At 29.7% G+C, this 20,431-nt stretch overlaps 1 protein-coding gene across 1 annotated transcript; it reads left to right on the top strand.

Moving 5' to 3' along the window:
• The first annotated feature begins 1,124 nt into the window (after positions 1-1,124).
• On the top strand, positions 1,125-20,077 carry LOC142357623 (uncharacterized). The gene is made up of 2 exons (XM_075409169.1): positions 1,125-1,472; positions 19,506-20,077. The coding sequence occupies exons 1-2, from the start codon at positions 1,360-1,362 to the stop codon at positions 19,948-19,950; spliced, it is 558 nt and encodes a 185-aa protein (XP_075265284.1). The 5' UTR covers positions 1,125-1,359; the 3' UTR covers positions 19,951-20,077.
• The last annotated feature ends 354 nt before the right edge of the window (positions 20,078-20,431 follow it).

Raw genomic sequence — 20,431 nt, 5'->3', positions numbered from 1 at the left:
ATGCAGAGATTTTAATGTCTTCCGAGGTTTGGGAATCGGCAGTGCTCTGCACCGCTTTGCGTCGTGCATAGCTGTTGCTCTCCAAATTGGCCTTCCTTGTCTTATTGACGATAGCAAATTCCCTTACGATCGTGGACACCTCTCAAAATACTTCAACCATTCCAAAATTTGCCAGTCAGCTGAAATCAAAAACGAGAGGGTACCATTTATTTCGATCACTCCCCCTCCGAACGTGATCAAGTTCTCGTTGCTTAATATCCCTTCTGAAGTGAAAAGATCCCTTGAATTTTGCCATGAAGACCCTACTGCTTGGTATCGTGGAGTCATTTTGAAGCATATGTTTAAAACGAATAAATTTACAATCGAAGCTCAGAAGAAGATTTTACAGACGGGAAGTGTGTCCAATATAATTAAAACATTGAGTAAGAAAAGCGGAAAAATGGCTAGAGTAAGGTAATTTAAAAAGGTTAGTTTTTAAGCAGAAGAGCCAAACCCCCTCACACCCCCCCCCCCCCCAGAAGTTTGAAACAATCGAATTTTGACCATTTTGTAAGCTGGGATGGACAAAGTTACCATTGTTTCAGTATTAATTATTCTGGGTCTTTCCCATTATAGACCCCCCCCCCAGCTTAGTGGTCAGATAACCTACAGAACCCCCCCCCCCCCGCCAATAAAGATAATTATACCATAATGGGAGGGGGGGGGTATAATTTCATTGGGGGGGGGGGGGGGGCTATAATGGGGAAAGACCCATTATTCTGACCCCACGGGGGGATTAACTATATGCTCAAATGTTTTTTTCAGTCAATTTTGACCAATCGATATATTTTTGTAGAAGAATATGAGTGATATTATTGAAATCCTGACAAAACGTGGAATATTTTAATGGGGGTTTGGAAATTTAATGAGGTTTGGAAGTTTTTCGAGAATTTTTTCGCATTCTATCTCCTTCGAGGAGTTTTTGAAGTTTTTACTATTTTACTGTTTTCTTTTTCAATAATTGATTAATTTTGATTGATTTTTCCATAAAATTGATTGATTTTCCGATAATTTCGATAAAATTAAATTTGATTTAAAAAATTGAGCAGCAAAAAAATGGAAACAGTTCCTCTGCGACAGACTAATTTGATCAAGAATTCGCGCCCGTTTGATACTCTTTGCAATATCACTTCTGTTCACATTCGCAGCACAGACAAATGGAAAGAGACTCAAATTATTGCGCCATTACAATATTTCAAAGTTCTGAAATTTACCTGTGTTGTTCACAAACATCTATGCGCGAGTAAATTATTATGGATAGCCAGCGATGATGATGAAAATCGACGCAATTTTGCTTCAATTTTAAACAAAGATTCAACAATGATGAGTTTTGAGACATTCGGAATCCACATTGACAAGAGGATGTCAAGAAGATACAGTTCGAAGTCATTACTTAATATTCTGACAGACCTGGATGTAATTTCGAAATCAAGGTTGGTCAAAATAGTATTTTTTTTTCTAACTTAAACTAGCAGAGTCTCTTAGGATCAGGAATTTTCCCTAATTATTGGCACCCCTCTGAGCACTTTTCCGGAAATTGGTCTATAAGATAAATAACCAATAATTACATGTATAATAGGAACAAAAAAATGAAAACTGCAAGCAACCGTCCTCCTTGTACTAGGCCAGATAGCAAAAGATTACTTCGATGCTGAGACAAAAAGTAGCCGAAACATTCTTGTTTCTCCCTTCATATGAGCAACAATCATCGGACGATGCACATTTTCCAAAAAATATTTTACAATTGTCAACTATGCTCAGTAATGTGTATATGGTGGCCTCCGGGCCCCCGAGCCATGGAGACATATACAAATATTACTCAAATTTTCCATTTTTCATATTTACCTTATTTTGACTGATATTTACACAAAAATTTTTTTTCTTGTAATTTTTTACTTGATTTGGAAAAAATAATATAAAAAATAATTTAATATATGTTGTCATACAAATATTATAATAATATAATAATTAATTATTTGTTCTCATACCAATATTATAATTCAACGAAGTTCTTTTGCAAATTCACTGATAGAACCTAAACTCACCATTCGGTGGAAACACAGTGATAAGTGTTTTTTTTTCAATTTCTTCTTGAATATTCTCTCTATATTCTCTCTATATTGGATCAATAATTAATCAGAAATTAATTTAAATTAAAAATAAGATAAAAAAATTAAAAAATTAAAGCAAAATTTACATTTCACTCTTTAAGAGCGATTCACTCTTATTCGGAGTGATCCCCCAGTAGAGAATATCGCTCTTTTCACTCTTAAGGAGTGATTCCCTTTTTTTAATATTTTTTATACTTTTATTTCAAATTATCTATACTTTTCAATAAATTTATATTTTCTTTTACTTTTTCTATATTTATTCCATTATTAATAAGAAATAATACAAAATCATAATATTTACATGAGCAATCTTCTTCATTTTGTCTAATGGCTAAAGTACTTTCAGTTCTAGAACTTTGTTTTTCAGTTAGATTTCTACTAAATCCTTTAGTTAATTCTACACCTGGATGCTGTTTCTTTACATGGGCTCGTATCCCATCATATCTCACAATAGAAGCACAATATGGACAATTAACTTTAGCTGAATTACAACTTCTACATGTATACTTACTCTCATCAAAATCAGTTAGTGGTTTTATATAATTACATTTATTACAATTTCTGATCTGCGGGGCAGTTGGGGTACCAAGGACTTCGTCCCTTTCACTGATAAATACTTCTGAGTTATAGTTTGGGTTAGGATTAGGGTTAGGGTTAGGATTAGGGTTAGGGTTAAGGTTAGGGACTGAGTTATAGTTAGGGTTAGGGTCTGAGTTAGAACTGGTGTTATAACTAGAATCAGAACCAGAACCAGAACTAGAGCTAGAACCAGAATCAGAACTAGAGTTAGAGCTAGAGCTAGAACTTGAGCTAGAACCAGAACCAGAACTAGAGCCAGACTCATTTTTCAAAGAACAACCCCATGGAGAAAAATCATTAGCACAAATAGCACTTATTGTTATATTACCACATATACATTTATCAATTTTATCTTTATGACATGATTCGTAATGATATTTTAAACAAGCAATGTTTCCACATTTATAGTTACATTCTAAACATTTTATAACCATTTATAATTGGTCAAATCTGCGAATTTGCAAAACAACTCCGTTGAGCAGTTTGGTAAACCACGAACAAAGTTCGTTTACTGATTTCAATTACACTCAACATTTTTACCCAAGATTTCAATTACATCTTTAGTATTATCTTTAGATTTGATACACTCTGCTAGTTATTTATTTCCTAACGTATTGAGTATATTAGTTTTACATCTCTTATCTAAAATTGCTTCAAGGTTTAATTGCATTTTATTTTTAACATAATTTATAATTTCGTTTCTAAATTCTTCATTATTTACATATAGACTGTTTAAATTCTCTCGTCCCTCTTTATTTAAAATTCCAGTATATTTATGAGTGTAACTGCTTCGCAGATCTGTGTAACAGCTTCGCTGATCTGTGTAACAGCTTCGCTGATCTGTGTAACAGCTTCGCTGATCTATATATTCCCTTTCATGTTCCAGATCTTGATCTTGATCTTGATCTTGATTTCTGCGAAATCCATAGTTCAATAATGTACTTGTTCTATTCAACATAGTACTCGCTGCAGTTGCCACATGTCCGGCATTTCTTACTGTTATATCAGGACTCATGAAATTATATATCATTAAACCTGAACTTATAATACCTAAAATAGTTGAAAATGATCTAAGACCATTTGCTTTAACCACTTCCTGAGTTAAAACATCATTCTGTATTTTAATACCTTTTAATGTAAGACGTTTATAAAAATAAAACTGATAATTATCATGACTAATAGTATTTCTATCTGTTGCATTTATCATAAGTGGTTTCATATATGCTATAAGTTTATTTATATCTTCTCTTCCTAACTCATCTTTTAAACTGAGAGCTTTTAAATCAAGGAAACCAACTCTTGAATCATATATCATTGTTCTATTACTATTAATAATAATAAAAGTATTTTCTTTCTTATTATATTTAATTATACCATAACGAAGTTCATCTGACATTCCGTCTGTACGATTATAATGGTTACTATTTAACGCATTAATTATTTTTACTAAAGTCATGTTCACATTTATATATCTCATTAAAGTTTTTAAATAGATCAGTTCCATTATAAGTTGTTAAATAAATAGTATCACAACTCATTCTTGCTGTATTATTTATTTGAGCTGGTTTATGACACATTACAATCATTTGAATATTATAATTTCTACCTTCAGTAAAATAATAGTCTATATCCTTATTTAACTTATCACCCATATCATCAAGTACTATTACACAATTTCGAAATTTTTGCATATTGTTTTTTGTGATCATATTCATATCACATTTATTAAATCCAGTATAAAACTTATTAGTCTCGGGATTTATCCAGTCTCTGTCATCTTTACACACTATAACTATATTTTGATCTTGATTTTGATTTTGTTTTTGATCTTGATTTTGATCTTGATTTTGATTTTGATCTTGATCTTGATCTTGATTTTGGTCTTGATTTTGATTTTGATCCTGATCGGTGTAACCACTTCGAGGATCTTGATTTTGGACTGAGCATAATTTTAAGTATTGTCTAGCAAAATATGTTTTACCCGTACCAGTTCCACCATAGACAATAGTGTGTAATGATGACTTTTCATATTCAAATCTAACTAGACTCCTATTCATAAATCCACCAAAGCTTTCTTCTAGTTTTGCATATTTACTCGGTATTGAATCATATACTATAAAACAAAATATAATTAAGAAAATAAAAATTATAACCACGCTACTTGTCTCCATTTTTATAAATGAAAACATAGATAAATACAGACGTAATTAGACTTATAATTAGACTTATAATTAGACTTATAATTAAACTTATAATTAGACTTATGGGTCTTCGACCATCCGTGTAACGGTTCCACCGATGCTTCGCAATAATTAGAGTTATAATTAAACATTAATAATATTTATAAGAAAATGCTTATCCTAACTTTTGAGGAATTCAATAATAATTTTAATATTGATAATAGTGCTATGAGTGATATCAGAATAAAAGATATAGGTAAAGATATAAGTCTAACACCAATTGAAATTGTAATGAGAGATCAGACTCCAAATAACATTAGTGAACCCAACTCCAACATTATTGTAAATTTACATCCAACTGAAGGTACACATTGGGTTTTAGTTATAAGAAGAGAAGGTGGTCCAGTGTATTACTTTGATAGTTTTGGTATAGAAACTCCTCCATTATTCTTAGAAGAGTATGTCAATCTAGGCTCTAATGAAAGAATACAACAATATGATGAATCTTATTGTGGGGCTTATTGTTTATACATGATCTATCTTATTTATAGAGGATTTAGAATTAACAATGTTTTGAATATTCTAGTTAATCAATGTAAATATCGAGGAATGTATAATGAGTGTTTTTGTTTAGGTTGTAGTAAAGATAAGGTTGATGATAGTGCTAATGATCTACGAAGTAGCTTTGCTAATAATGTTAATCAGGGAACCTGCTTCACAGATGATAATGTTAAAGATAATGATAATGATAATGATAATGTTAATGATAATGATAATGATAGTGATAATGATAATGATAATGATATTGATATTGATAATGATAATGATAATGATAAAGATAATGATCTACGAAGCGGTTCAACAGAGTTGTTGTGCAAATTCACCGATCTACGAAGTAGTTATAATCTGCAAAGCAGGTTCCCTGATCAGCGAAGCGGTTCAACAGAGTTGTTTTGCAAATTCACCGATAAGGTGGATATATCACCCCCGAGAAAGAATAATCCTATTGCTATTAATATAAATAATGATCTACAATCATGGCTAAATGATGATGATATAATTACTGAAGCTGAATTCCCAGATAACTTTAGATGTATAATATCTGGTCCTAGTGAATGTGGTAAGACCTTCTTATTAAAAAAACTATTTCTAGCTAGTATATATTTTGATAAGCTATACATCATTGGTCCTACTGGTGATCAATATCAGGGAACCTGCTTCGCAGATGAAGGTGTTGATAATGGCAAAGCAAATGTAGAATTTATTAAAGATATAAAAGATTTACCATCTCCTGATAAACTACCCAAAGATTTAAAGAAACTAATGATATTCGATGATGTTAGAGCCAAAGAACCAATTATTAATGATTACTTTTGTAGGGGTAGACATAATAATTGTAATATGATATATCTTAATCAAAACCTGTTCTCTCTGGATAGGCAGAGTGTTAGAGAGAACTGTAATCTATTTATTTTAATTGAACAGAGAGGTAAAGCCCTCATATCTATATATCAAGATTTCTTTAATAATGTGGAACTTAGTTATAATGATTTTGCTAATATATGTAATAAGGTATGGAAAGAGCCTTATAATTACATTGTCATTGATATAACTAAAAATAAAAATATTAATGGTAAACTAAGAATTAATTGGGATCGGAGAGTTTTGTAGTTTAGTTTAAGTATCAGGGAACCTGCTTCGCAGATAAGTCTAAGTCTAAGTCTAAATCTATGACTATGTCTAAGCCTAAGTCTAAGTAAAGTCTAAGTCTAAGTCTGTAACTAAATCAAACAGACCTTCGGTCTGCTAACTATATTAGATGTAAAGTAAAACTTAATACATCACCATTAAAGTCTATAGGTCTTCCATGCTCATCTTTAATATGAAACTCTATATATTCTATTCTATCTTTAGTTACATTTTGATATAAGATATTAGTTGGTATAATATTTATCAAGTAACCTGGTGGTTCAGTTAGATTAAAAGTATATAATATGTCTGTATCCTTACCATTATCTTTAACACCAGATATCACATTACAATGAATGTTAATATTACTAAAACCCATATTATCAACAATTTTCTGAGATGTATATATACCTTTATTATAAACTATTTTTCTAAATCCTAGTAATGGGGCTATTGAATTTTCTATGTCAAAGTTAATTGCACCTTGTTTTACTTCCATTAAACTTTTCCTTGTATTCTTATCAATTTCTATTATAACATTACCATTAGTTTCTTTTTTTATTAATTCTGCTATTTCATATAATTCATATGCACCTGGTGTAATACCTAAAAGACGGGTATTTGACCATGTTTCACCTTGGGTGTCATATATGAGTTGATTGTTCATTCTATTCACATTAAACACTGAGTTATAAACTGATAATCTAATTAAACCTAATTTTGTTTTATTAAGTATAGGTTCACTAAAGTTAAACTTTTCTGTTGGCTTTATCATTCTAAAGTTAAGTGTGTGTTCTTCCTTAGTTTTAGTTAAAGCTTCATGTATCTTTTGTAGTTCCCATAAGATTAAATTGTCTGTCATTTTTTATATTCAAATATAAGAATATATTTCTAGTTATAATTATCTGCGAAGCAGGTTCCCTGATAGCTTTGGTTATGGTGAAACATCTGTGAAGCCCCATAGTCATAGTTATAGTCATAGCTATAGTTATAATTATAGTTAAACTTTTTGGTTTATAAAAAGGGATTTTAATTTGGATGCAACTTATGGTTATAATAATGATATACACTAAGGTAAGATTATAAAGTATAAACCAAATAATCTGGCAACAATGAATACAATCAATACTAACATTAATATTATACTCAATAGAGAAGAGAATCATTTAAATATACACGATTCATATCTAGAGATAGAGTTTGTTGTATCAGATGATGCTGGGGGTGTATTTGCTAATAATGCTAATATTAGATTAGTTAATTATGGTATGATGTCATTGTTTAGTTCAGTTAAACTTGAAACTAGTGGTGGTAGGACCATTGAATATATAGATCATTGTCATCCTAATCTATTGATGTATAAGTTATTGACTAGTACTGATGATGAATATGAGAGTGGTTTTGTTAGAAATCAAGGTAATAGAGATAGTCAACTTAAAGGGGACCATATTGCTGCAGAACGAGGTCATATGTATATGATGGTTAAGATGAGTGATCTATTTGGTTTTGTGAATGATTTAAAAAAGATTATATATGGTTTAGGATTTAAATTAATATTAAAAAGAAATAATAATGATAGAGCTCTATATAGAATTAATGCTGGTGCTGATGCAGTAGCTAATGATGGTAATATAGAAAATAGAGATATATCATGGTGTGTGCTTAGTATTGATCCTAGTAATGACAATAGAATTATTGTACAGAAAGGATTAAATAAAATGAATAATACAGACTTCGGTTATTATGAAAGAAAAACATTTTATAAGAACGTACCTAATGCTACTAATTTCTTGTTTGATCTAGGTATGGAAAGTGGTATGGAAAGACCACAATATATAATAGTTGGTTTTAAAAATAATAATGTTAATGAACAAACTCATGATGCAATTACCTTTCATATAATGAATGTTACTGAATGTTATTGTAAGATTGGTATTGAGTTTTATCCCGAAGATAGAATGAATATTAATTATGGCATTAATAATTATAATGAGGCTTTTAAAGAGATTGTTAGCTTTAATAAAGATTATAATGGGCTACCATATAATATAAAACCGTATATAAATCATAGAACATTCAAAAGTAGTTATAGAATATATGTATTTGATACTAGATATCAAAGTGATCATATAGGCCCACAACCAATACAACTTAATTTTAAATTTAGTGCTGCAGTTGCCGATGTTATATGTCATGCATTAGTATTAACTAGAAAGGTTATTAGTGTTAGTAGTGATGGCAATAAGATGGTTGATATCATATCATAGATATAATTGTAATTAAAGTCCTTATCATTGTTTCCTACTAGTCTTAACAAAACCTTTAGCATAAATAGTATCTAATTTTTTTTATTCTCTAGAGATAAGCCTCTAGCTTCAAGTTTAGTTTGTGGTTTGGGTTTAATCTTAGGCTTAGTCTTCGAGCTTCGCTCGCGGGTGAAACCCGTAGGCTTAGTCTTAACAACAAAAGGATTATACTTTTTGACTTCCATTATTTTTTATATATAGAAATGAGTCTTTTAAATAAGTTCAAAAACAATTCATATTGTGTTGGTGGCAGACATTATAGTGGCAATAATAACATAAGAGGAGTTATCTCAGCCAAAGGAACTAAAATGTTAAAAGGTAATTGTGTTAAGTGTAATAGAAATAAATCAATGACAGTATCTGATGCAACAATAGAAGCAGAGGGATTGAAAGATTTCTTTAAAAGTGTTGGTAGAGCTACAGTTAACTTTGGAAAGAAAGTTGCTAATAATCCAATAAGAGCATTAGAGATTGCAAGTAAAATAGGAACTGCAGCGGCATCTAGAAACCCTAGAGCTGCTTTATCAGCAACACCTGATTTAATTAAATTTGCAACTACTGGTGAAGGTATAAAGGTAGTACAAAAAGGAAGAGGTTTATACTTAGGTACAAAGAAAAGATAATTATTTGATTATGATTATATTTATGTTTATGTTTATGATTACGATTATTGGTAAATATTTATACTAAAATTATTATTACTAAAGACATTGTTATTACTAAACACTAATAACTTTAGTTTAAAAAAACACTTAATTTATTTTTTCTTGTTCTTCTTATAATCCTCATATACCTTGACTAATTCATTATATTCATCATTATCTATTTTATTATCATTCATTGATTTAGTATATAGTTTATTAAATTTATCACTAAACTGTTTAGCTAGAATATACATTTGTGAACACTTTATAATTTTATTTCTTATTTTAGTATTAATTGTTTTTGATAATGAACCACAAACAGTTGCTGTAGCAAAAGCTGTGGGTATAGAATAAGGTAATCCTATACCGGTTAATGCAACTGATGTTGTTGTTGCTGTTGTAGCAATTGATGATAATAGTATTTCTGTTATCTCAGCTACGTTAATATAATTTTTATATCTACTTAACTTCTTATCATAATTATTAGTTTCAGTTTCATAATAATTTCTAATATCTTTTATAATGTTAATATTGTTGTTAAATTTATTATTAGCTTGAATCTTTTCATTTATCAACCGTTCTGATACTGATGATAAATCTGGATACAGTAAGCTCTCACTCGGTGCTGTTGGCTGACTCATTTTCATTAGTAAAAAAATTTCTATTTCTTTCGTTATATCTTCTCGTTTAAATCCATAATGCATCTCAAGTCTATCTTGCTCTTTATTATCAAGTAACTTACTTCGTAAAAGTATAGAAATTATATATTGTACTATAACACCTCTAAGAGATTTATTGTATTCTTTCATTTCCCTTAGACCATTAGTGAACATATCATCTAAATGTATGTTAGTAATATTTTGATTAAATTTATTATTATCAAATTCTTGTTTTAATTGATTATATTTAGAGATAGTATCAGCAGCAACTTTATTACAAAAGTTAACAGTATTTGTGACTTCGTTTGCTGATTTAATGAATTCTTTAATTAGATTTTCATTAACTTGTGTTTCATTTAGTTGTAATGTTTTAGTTGTAACTTTATCAAAATCACCTTTTCTTAGTTCAGTTATGTTTCTACTTAAAATTTCTATTTTATTAGAAGAGGATAATAAGTTATTGTCACAATACTCTTTATTAACCACATCCTTTTCATCTAACGGAGGATGTACATTTGTAATTTTATAGGTATCCTTCATGTCAATATTATCATTATCTTCTAGGAATAACCCACGAGCCTTACTTAGTGTTAGGTTGTTTGTTGATGTTAATCCGAGAAGTGAGTTCCCTGATTGATTTTTAGCCTGGTTAAATTTATTTCTTGTCATTATTTATATTAAGAAATATCTATATTTAATGATTCTAAAACTTTATTATTAGATTCAAAGTCAAACTCGGATATTAATAATTCCTGTTCGTAATATTTACCTTCTATTATCTCTCCATTAATATCTTCTATTTTATATGTTGGTGGTTGTGTTTTTAGAACTTCATTAACTTTAAACAGTTCTCTATTCCAATTAGAAGTGTAACCTTTAGAGAAGATATTACGTTTATCTGCGTTTCTAACATAATCACCAACTTTAAATTTTGGCTTAATATTCTTAAAATTAAAAGTGTATTTAACTTTATCAGGATTATTAGAAGCATCAACTGGTGTCATATTAATTGTTGAATGAATGTTATTGTTATATGTTAAGACTGCATCATTTAATATATTTACCCAATTACCATCACCATTGATGAACATTGGTTTATTTATTATGTGTAATAATGTTCTATTGAATCTCTCTATAAACACAGCTTTTAAATCACTATAAGTAGAATATAGTTCTGTTTCATATTCCTTAAGTAAAGATTTAAATGTTTTATTGTAAAACTCACTACCTCTATCTACCCATAACTTTTCTGGTTTTCTACTTTCAGAGCCACCTTGTGGATTTTCGCCTAATACTAACTTAAAGCCATTAGTTATAGATAAACCAGATTTATTCTTTAATGGAATAGCCCATGCATATTTTGTGAATATATCTATAACTGTTAATATAAACTTATAATTATTATTGTATTTACTTAAAGATGACTTATCAATTAAATCAGCTGACCATGTTTCATCTTTATATAATGGTATTATTCTTTCTCGTCTAAACTTTGTTATTTGGGGGTTGAATACTTCTTTAGCTAGGAGTTGTTGTTGTTGTTTATCCATCATTATGCGCGTAGTCAGGTTTACCCTTTATTTACCATAGTTAAAAACAAATTTATCTAGTTGTTCTTGATTAATAATTTTCATAGATAATAGTTGCTTAGATATATCTAGCATTTCATCATATAATCCGTCATGACCAGCTTTTGTTTCTAGTATTAATAATTCTAATCTTTCTACTAAATTATTTGGGTCCACGTAGTGGTGACAACTTTGCTGGTTGGTATCTAACCCTCTGCCAAATATATCATCTCTTACTTCCATTATACGTTTTATTGTTCTATATCTAGCGCTTTTCTTATCCCCTTTTCCTAAATCATATCTAATATCCTTTAAAAACCTTTTAATTTTGTTTTCATCTTCTTCGATATCATTGTTCTTTGTTACATTTGGGTTAGTGAGAAATTCAATAAATCCTTCTGAGAATTCGTATATATTATCCCTAACTAAAAATGCACCCTGCTCTAGGGTTATATCAACACCATTCATTTTGTATCTTCTAGTGGGCAAATCTACAAGATTTAATTTTAATTGAGGATTAGTTTGAGTACCCATTTTATGAAGATTCTTGGCTATCTTTGTATCAACAAAAACTGGTGCTATTTCTTGAGTTTCCTCTATGGTCCCCGTTAACGTTTCATTAATCTTAGAAGTGTTTTCACTGATCTGGGAACCAGCTTCCTGGATCCGTGAAGCGGTTTCACCCATCTGAGAAGCGGCTTCTCTTATCTGAAAACCAGCTTGTTCGATCATCTTAGTTTGTTTATCCAACTCTTGATTTTGCCAATCTATTGCTCTTAATGTTTGTTCATTATGAGCTAGCCATGTTTCATTGTTTGCATTTAGTGTTTTAGTTAAAGGATCAAATAACTCTTCTATTTCACCATAATATTCTTGTTGTTTTAATTTATCTTCTTATCTATTCTTTCTGTTTTGTTTTTCTAAATAATTTAATTCTATAAGTGTTTCTAGTTTAGTCATTTTTATAAAAATAATTATCACAATGCATTATATAATCTAATAGCGGCTTCAATAAACTTTCTATCATCATTAATTGTTAATTCTTTAATAAGCTTATTATAATTAGTTATAGCTTTACTTCAATCTGGGAACCAGCTTCGCTGATTGGTGAAACCACTTCGTGGATATTATATTTCTTTGCATGTTCTAAGAATCTTTCTTTTGTATGATGAAACCTATATCTATGGAGATATATGCACAACCTACAATAGAAATGTTTAAATCTATACTGAGGGATGTGTTTATTTACTTTACACATTCTGCATACTAAATATTGATTAGGATCATTATGATGCTTACTCAAATGATCATGTCTCTCTCTATATGTTGTAATTTCCTTACATACAAAACATTGGAATGGTTTACTCTGACAATCGTCGCAACACCAACACCATGCCTTATTTTTACATTTATCACATATGATGCTAATCATTTTTATAGTATTGAAAAGATGTATAAATAATATTATTTCAAAATTTGGTATATAAAATGAATCAACAAGATTATACCGGTTACATTCATTACACTAGTGAGCAAGTCCAATCTGTAAGTGAGCGAGCTCAATCTCATGGACAAGTCCAATTTGGGGGTGGACAAACTCAATCTAGTGATAGTAGTACAGCTATCCAAATTTTAAAAAACAAAAACAAACCAAGGGAAGAAATCAAACCTGAAGATAAAGAAGAACAAAAGAGGGAAGCAGAAAAAGGTTTAGAAGCAATCAGAAGGTTTAATCAGGTAAATGAAGAAGTAAAAGAGTTGCATGATAAACAGGTTGCTAAAACAAAACAAAGGAGTGAGGATATGAAAAATCTAATGCTTGAGGCTGAGGCTAATAATCATCCAGATTTAGATCTGCGAAGCAGTTTGGTAAACCACGAGCAAAGCTCGTTCACTGATCAGTCTAAAGACTTAGATCTGCGAAACAGTTTCATTGATCAATCTAAAGATTCAGATAGAGATTCAGATAGAGATTCATTTGATGTTTTTGTCTATGTCCAAAAGCCTAAAACAAATAAGTTTAAATGTGAAGAATGTAATGAAGAGTTAACTCAAAAGAATTCTCATAGACACACTCAATCACTTAAACATAAAAAGAATGTACGATTATACAATAGAAATAAAATTATTGAGAGTGCTAATGAGGATGGAATAAAATTTACTAATGATGATATAGAGCAAAAGATAAATGAACAGTATTCTGAACTAGAGGGAATAAAGTATTGTGATAGTTGTGATATGTATCTTGATAACAATACTGCTTATAATAAACATGTGACAAAATTAAAACATAAGAATAATGTAAGACTAAATGATGGAGAGATAATAAAAAATGGAGATAAGTTTGATTGTATAACATGCAAGACTAGTCTAAGTCAATATAGTGTGGAACAACATTTTAAAACAAAGATGCATCTAGATAATGTTGTAGGAATAACTAAAGATAATGATAATGATAGAGACAGTTCAGGTTATTGTTGTATATGTAATACTAGATATGGTAATAAAAATGAACAAAATGAATCAGATCATCATAAAGAAAAGGTTAAACAGAAAAACTTACTGATAGAAAGTGGAGAGAGAAAGTAAATGAATTAGGATTAGATCATAACATGAAGCATAATCAAATAATAATAACGAGTAGTGATCATGAAGATCCTAAATTCTTGAACATACTAGAGTCATTGCATAATATACATCCATATATTAAGTTTAACACCTTTGATGTAGTTAAGTATACAAAACCTACAGATGATCAAATAGAAGAAAACGAATTCACATTTAGACTAATGACTAGACAATATAATGGTCCTAATGATTTGGATATGTTGAATAGTGAACTAGAGACTAGAATGCAAGAACAAGATGTGAATCAATCTGGATGGAGTATGCAAAGATTTATCAAAAGAACTATGTATATACACAGGTTTTATCCTACTGGTGGATGTACTACTGAGTTACCATTCACATCTAGATATATACTTAATATAAAGAATACTGATAACAAATGTCTATTGTGGTGTTTAATTGCTTATCTACATCCTGCTAAAGATCATTCCTATAGAGTTAGTAATTATAATAAACCAGAATATATTGATGAGATAAAATTACCAAATGGGGTTACAAATCCATATGATTATTATCATTTAAAGAAAATACAAGAATTAAATAAAGATAAAGTATTATTTAATGTATTTAATCTAATTAAAAATAAAACTATTAATCCTGTATTAATCAATCATAATGATTCTAAAGGATGTAATATATTATTTTGGGATAATCATTACTTCCTATGTAAAGATGTATCATTCCTATTAAGAAAATCAACTAAACATATATGTTATCCATGTCTGAAGTGTTGGGTATCATTTAGAACAGAAGATGCATTAAATAAACATTTAGAGATGTGTAATAATACTGGAAGAAGAACATTCCATAAAGATGAATATCTGAAGTTTGATAAGTTCCATTATAAGAGTAGAGTACCATTTGCTATGTATTATGATTTTGAATGTATAATAAAAAATGGGAAACACTTACCAATTGTTTGTGGATTATATTTAAGAAGTGACTATCCTGATATATTAGAAGATAAGTATGAATGTTATTGTGGAGAAAAAGTAGTTGAATGGTTTGTAGAAAGAGTAGATTATTACAATAAATTATTTAAAGATATATTTAGTATAAATATTCCAATGAAAGAAGAGACTATTACTCCGTTATATAGTACATGTTATTATTGTAATGAGGAAATGGGTGAAGACGTTGTTAGAGATCATGATCATCTAAATGGTAAATTTAGAGGATATGCTCATAATAAATGTAACCTCCAAGCTAAGAATAATATTGTACCAATTTATGCATTTAATTCTTCTAATTATGATAATCACCTATTTATAACTAAACTAGCAAAGAAGACCAGAAATAAAGTATTAACTAAAACTGATGAGAATTATATTAGTATTGATATGGGTTATGTTAAAGCATTAGATATGTTTAGGTTCTTCCATCCACTTAGCTTAGATGCCATAACTAAGACATTGAGTAATGAAGAATGTATAACATTAAATAAATGTGGCTTAGAAAGACGTAAAGGTATATTCCCATATGAATGTTTTGATAGTATAGATGAACTACATGAAACAGCACTACCACCTAAGGAAGCATTCTATTCTAAGTTGAAACAAAGTGATATTACAGATAAAGAATATAAGCAAGCAATTGATTGCTGGAAAGATACTAAATGTGAGACAATAAAGGATTATATGATGTTATATCTTAAAACAGAAGTATTGTTATCAGTTGATGTATTTGAGAAATTTAGAGCTATGTGTTTAGAATATTATGAAATAGGTCCATGTTACACTTATTCTACTCCTGGGTTAACCTGGTTGTGTGGGTTGAAATATTTTATTGTTTGGCTTAGGTATTATAAAGAAAATACAGTTAATATTTATGATACAATACAACACGATATAAGAGGTGGTTTAGCTTCAGTATTAGGTAATTGTCATGTAAAATGTAAAAATAAAGAAATAGATCCTGAGTATACAGGGACAGAGAATTATTTAAAGTATTTAGACTTCAACTCATTGTATGCTTCTGCTATGGTACAACCTTTACCTACTGGTGAGATCAGAGTATGTGAAGATCTGGCATACACTAAATCTAGCTCTAATACTGGATACATCTATACAATTGATATAGAGTATAATGATGAGTTGAGACAGAAAACAAAGAAATATCCATTCTTTCCTGAAAAGACAACAAAAGCAAACGTTGATCAGTTTACAGATTATCAAAATGAAAAAAAAGAAAGGATATAAACCTAATGAGAAGTTAATGCTAAAGTTAACAGATAAAGAAAACTATGTAATAGATGGAGAGATGTTAGATTGGTATTTAGATCATGGTTTAAAATTGGAAGATATTACAATTAAACAAAAATTATAATATAATAAGAGTGAATGGTTAAAACCTTATATAGAGTTCAATATTCAGAAAAGAAAAGAAGCTAAAGCTAAGGGTGATAAATTTGGAGATGTATTCTTTAAACTAATGAATAATGCCTTTTATGGAAAAACAATAGAAAATGTATATAATAGACAAGATGTAGAGTTAGTTAATGATGTAGATAGATATATTAAATTAGTAGAAAATATTAGTTTTAAATATGCTGTAGAGTTTGATGATGATCTAGTAGCTGTACATCAAACAAGAGGTAATGTTAAATTAGATAAGTTTAATTATATTGGATTTGTTATATTAGAAAAAGCTAAACTATTCATGTATAAAGCCATATATGATTACTTTGAGAAAGAGTTAGATTGTAGTTATCATTACACAGATACTGATAGTATATTTATAAACATAAATGTTCCATTGGATAGTACTATAGAAAAAGAAATGAATAAGATAAAAGGTATATTGCATAATAATGAATTAGGTAAGATGAAAGATGAAATACCTAATGATACTATTATGGAAGCTTGTTTCCTTAAAGCTAAAGCATATTGTTACAATACTGTTAATCGAGAAGAAGAGAAAAAGTTAAAAGGAATAACTAAGGCTACTATTAGAAACCAAATTAATTTAGAAGATTATACTAATGCTATATATGAAGGTAAAAGTAAATATGTAACTAATTATACTATTGATAGCAAAAGGCATAATTTAGAAACAAAAGAACAATATAAAATAGCTATAGATCCATTTGATGATAAAGGTATTAAAGATAGTAATGGTGAGTTTAGGTTCTATCAGTGAATTTGCAAAAGAACTTCGTTGAATTATAATATTGGTATGAGAACAAATAATAAATTATTATATTATTATAATATTTGTATGACAACATATATTAAATTATTTTTTATATTATTTTTCTAAATCAAGTAAAAAATTACAAGAAAAAAAATTTTTGTGTAAATATCAGTCAAAATAAGGTAAATATGAAAAATGGAAAATTTGAGTAATATGTGTATTTGTCTCCATGGCTCGGGGGCCCGGAGGCCACCATATACAAATTACTATGCTCCTCTACAATTTAGTAGATCTGATAAGATTTCAACACCAGTTGCTGCAGGAAACTTTTTCAATCGACGTGTTCTTCTGGCGAAGAATATTTTTAATTGATGTTTTCTATATTCAAGTGATGTTTTTTTGCACGAAAATTTTCTTCTAATTTCTAAAAAACTAAGTTATTCAATCTCCACCTACCTTCAGTTTATGATTAAAAATTTAACAGAAAAATTAGTTTAAAAAAGAAAAAATTCGAAAAAATTGCCCAAAAGCTTTTAATTTTTTTTCCTTGGTTAAAATGAAACAACCAAAACTTCTTCTTGTCAACGTCAAAAACAAATTAACTCCTAAGAGCTTTAAACAATTTGAAGTAGTGAGACCACGCCATCTTTACATTGTTTCAATGCCAAATATGAAGCAGGACGCTGAAAAACATTACGAGCGTCTACCAGTACAAAATTCTTCGAGGAAATTTACTCGTTTTAACTAAATTTAACTTTTCCTTTGTCAATACATTGTGTATATGAAAAATATCTTCGTATTTCGCTGTGAAAAAGCGGTGCCTTATATGGAAATTTTAGTCAGTGTTTTTCACTACTAAGCGGGAAGTTGAAAAGTGAAATCTGTTTTTCACCGCAAAATATGTTTGTGCCGCGGAAGAATTGTGCCGCAGATTAAAAGCAGCATATCACCTCATTTTAGTAATCTGAAAACAGTAAATGCCAAGATTGAGCGAAAATAGGTTACATGGATAAAATTTAAACATTTTCTCTGTTGAACGGAAGGCGGTACCTAAAAGCGCCAGCGATTTTCTTTGGAAGTCGATTTTTTCGGTACCAGTAGACGCTCGTAAATAGGATTTTTTTTCTAAATTTTTTTGATTTTAAATGATGAGAGATCCATACAAGCCGTTTATTATCAATTATTTTCAGTCTGTATCAAAAATATGCGGAAAATTTCAAATAGCTTTGAGTGTTCAATCGTAGAAAGAAAATAAGCAGCGGTTGGTGTAAACACATTTTTGATGCACGGTTAGTTACCATACGTTAGCTAACGTTAGCTAAATAGAGAAACAAGACTTTTGTCAACTGTTGTATTGTAATTTTTCAAATATTAGTAATCATAGAATTTTCAACTCTTACATACTTTTCCAATACAACTTTTTGTTATTCAATTAACACTGCCATTTTTTTAATTACAGCCCACAAGTATTCAGTTTCAATGAAAAAGCTAAGAATATCTATAAAATTTGTAAATAGTTTTGTCTCATCAACATTCGCGTGAAATTAATAAATTTCTGTGAACAATCAAATGATAAATATAAGGACATGAACAGCTTTGAAAAATACCTTTCTAGGGGGTTTGAATACAAGCATTGAGAGGGCTGTAACGCCAAGTTGAGAGCAAAAAAGTTTTATATATGATTTTGACCGACATGAAGCATAAATTAAATTGGTTTAGTTGAATTGCATTATGCGCAATGTTTATTTTATGCGAAAGAGTTCATCGCAATTCTACTCAAATCTGCCTTTTCCTGTGATTCAAACGAAAAGGGAGAATTTACTAATATTGTTCCTTATAATTTTTTGGGCTTGAATTTTTTGATTTTAACAGGTTGGCAATTGGAACTATGAGTTCAAACGAAAAGGGAGAATTTACTAATATCGTTTCTTATAATATTTTGGGCTTAAACTTCTTGAATGTTTTAACAGGTTAGCAATTGGAACAATGAGTTCAAACGTATTAGAATACGCTTATCAATTGAGAAGTGTTGAAGACCCGGCTGCTTCTGATCACACGTTATCCCTGGACACTTATTACAACCCTCTTCTCCGACTGAAAGAGCCAACATATCACATTATCAGTACTGACCACCTCTATGATTGTGACGTAATAACATCAGGAGTTAATCGGAATAATTTCAACTCAGTTCAAAGCAGAAAATGGCCGCAAAAATTGACGATGGACGAGCAAGAATATCTACAGCAGTATTTAGCAACCAGCAATTTGAGATTTATCGACAGAAGTATACTACCAGAAAAAGGATTATTGAAAATTAGCTTCAAAAACGTGCAATTTGGAGAAAACTGCTTTTACACACCCTACTTCAATTTACGTAAAACTAGTCAGACAATATTAAAAGGAGAATTTGGTTAAGGACATCAGTATATTAGCATTTAGAAGAAAATTACATCTTCTTTTTTTCAGACTGTTGAGTATCCAATGTGTTTGAAATGGTGGTCTCAGGACAAAATACCAAATCTGACAAAATAGCCAAAATCTACCCGATTTTTCACCCTACAGTTGAAATTAACAGAACGATTATTTAGCGTGATATTTAGCCATGCCTCGCGGGTCATGTTCATGCCTCAGCGTCCCGTGGGACTTGATTTGAAACTATCACAAACGACCTGACACGGGATTAAATTATCCGCTTAAGTATGATAAAACCTATTTGAATTGACGAGTGCTAATTTGTAATCGGATTGTTGAACGAAAAAATCAAAGGGAATAAATTGGGTATAATGGCACATTGGGTATCCTGTCGTGTAACCGGTTGCAAATAACTTGTCGGTTACTTTTTTTTCAATTAATGAAAAAAATGTTGCTTCCTATTAATATCATCACTATATGTATG

Source organism: Convolutriloba macropyga, unplaced genomic scaffold (genome assembly GCF_964194025.1).
Source record: "Convolutriloba macropyga unplaced genomic scaffold, txConMacr16.3 SCAFFOLD_1259, whole genome shotgun sequence".
Taxonomy (NCBI): domain Eukaryota; kingdom Metazoa; phylum Xenacoelomorpha; order Acoela; family Convolutidae; genus Convolutriloba; species Convolutriloba macropyga.
Note: the sequence above shows the minus strand (reverse complement) of the source record. Positions and strands in the feature narration are given on the sequence as shown.

Coding starts and splice junctions, on each gene's coding strand:
- LOC142357623 (XM_075409169.1), top strand. CDS start 1,360: ATGATGAGTTTTGAGACATTCGGAATCCACATTGACAAGAGGATGTCA. Junction 1,473..19,505: donor GATGTAATTTCGAAATCAAG/GTTGGTCAAAAT, acceptor ATGTTTTAACAG/GTTAGCAATTGGAACAATGA.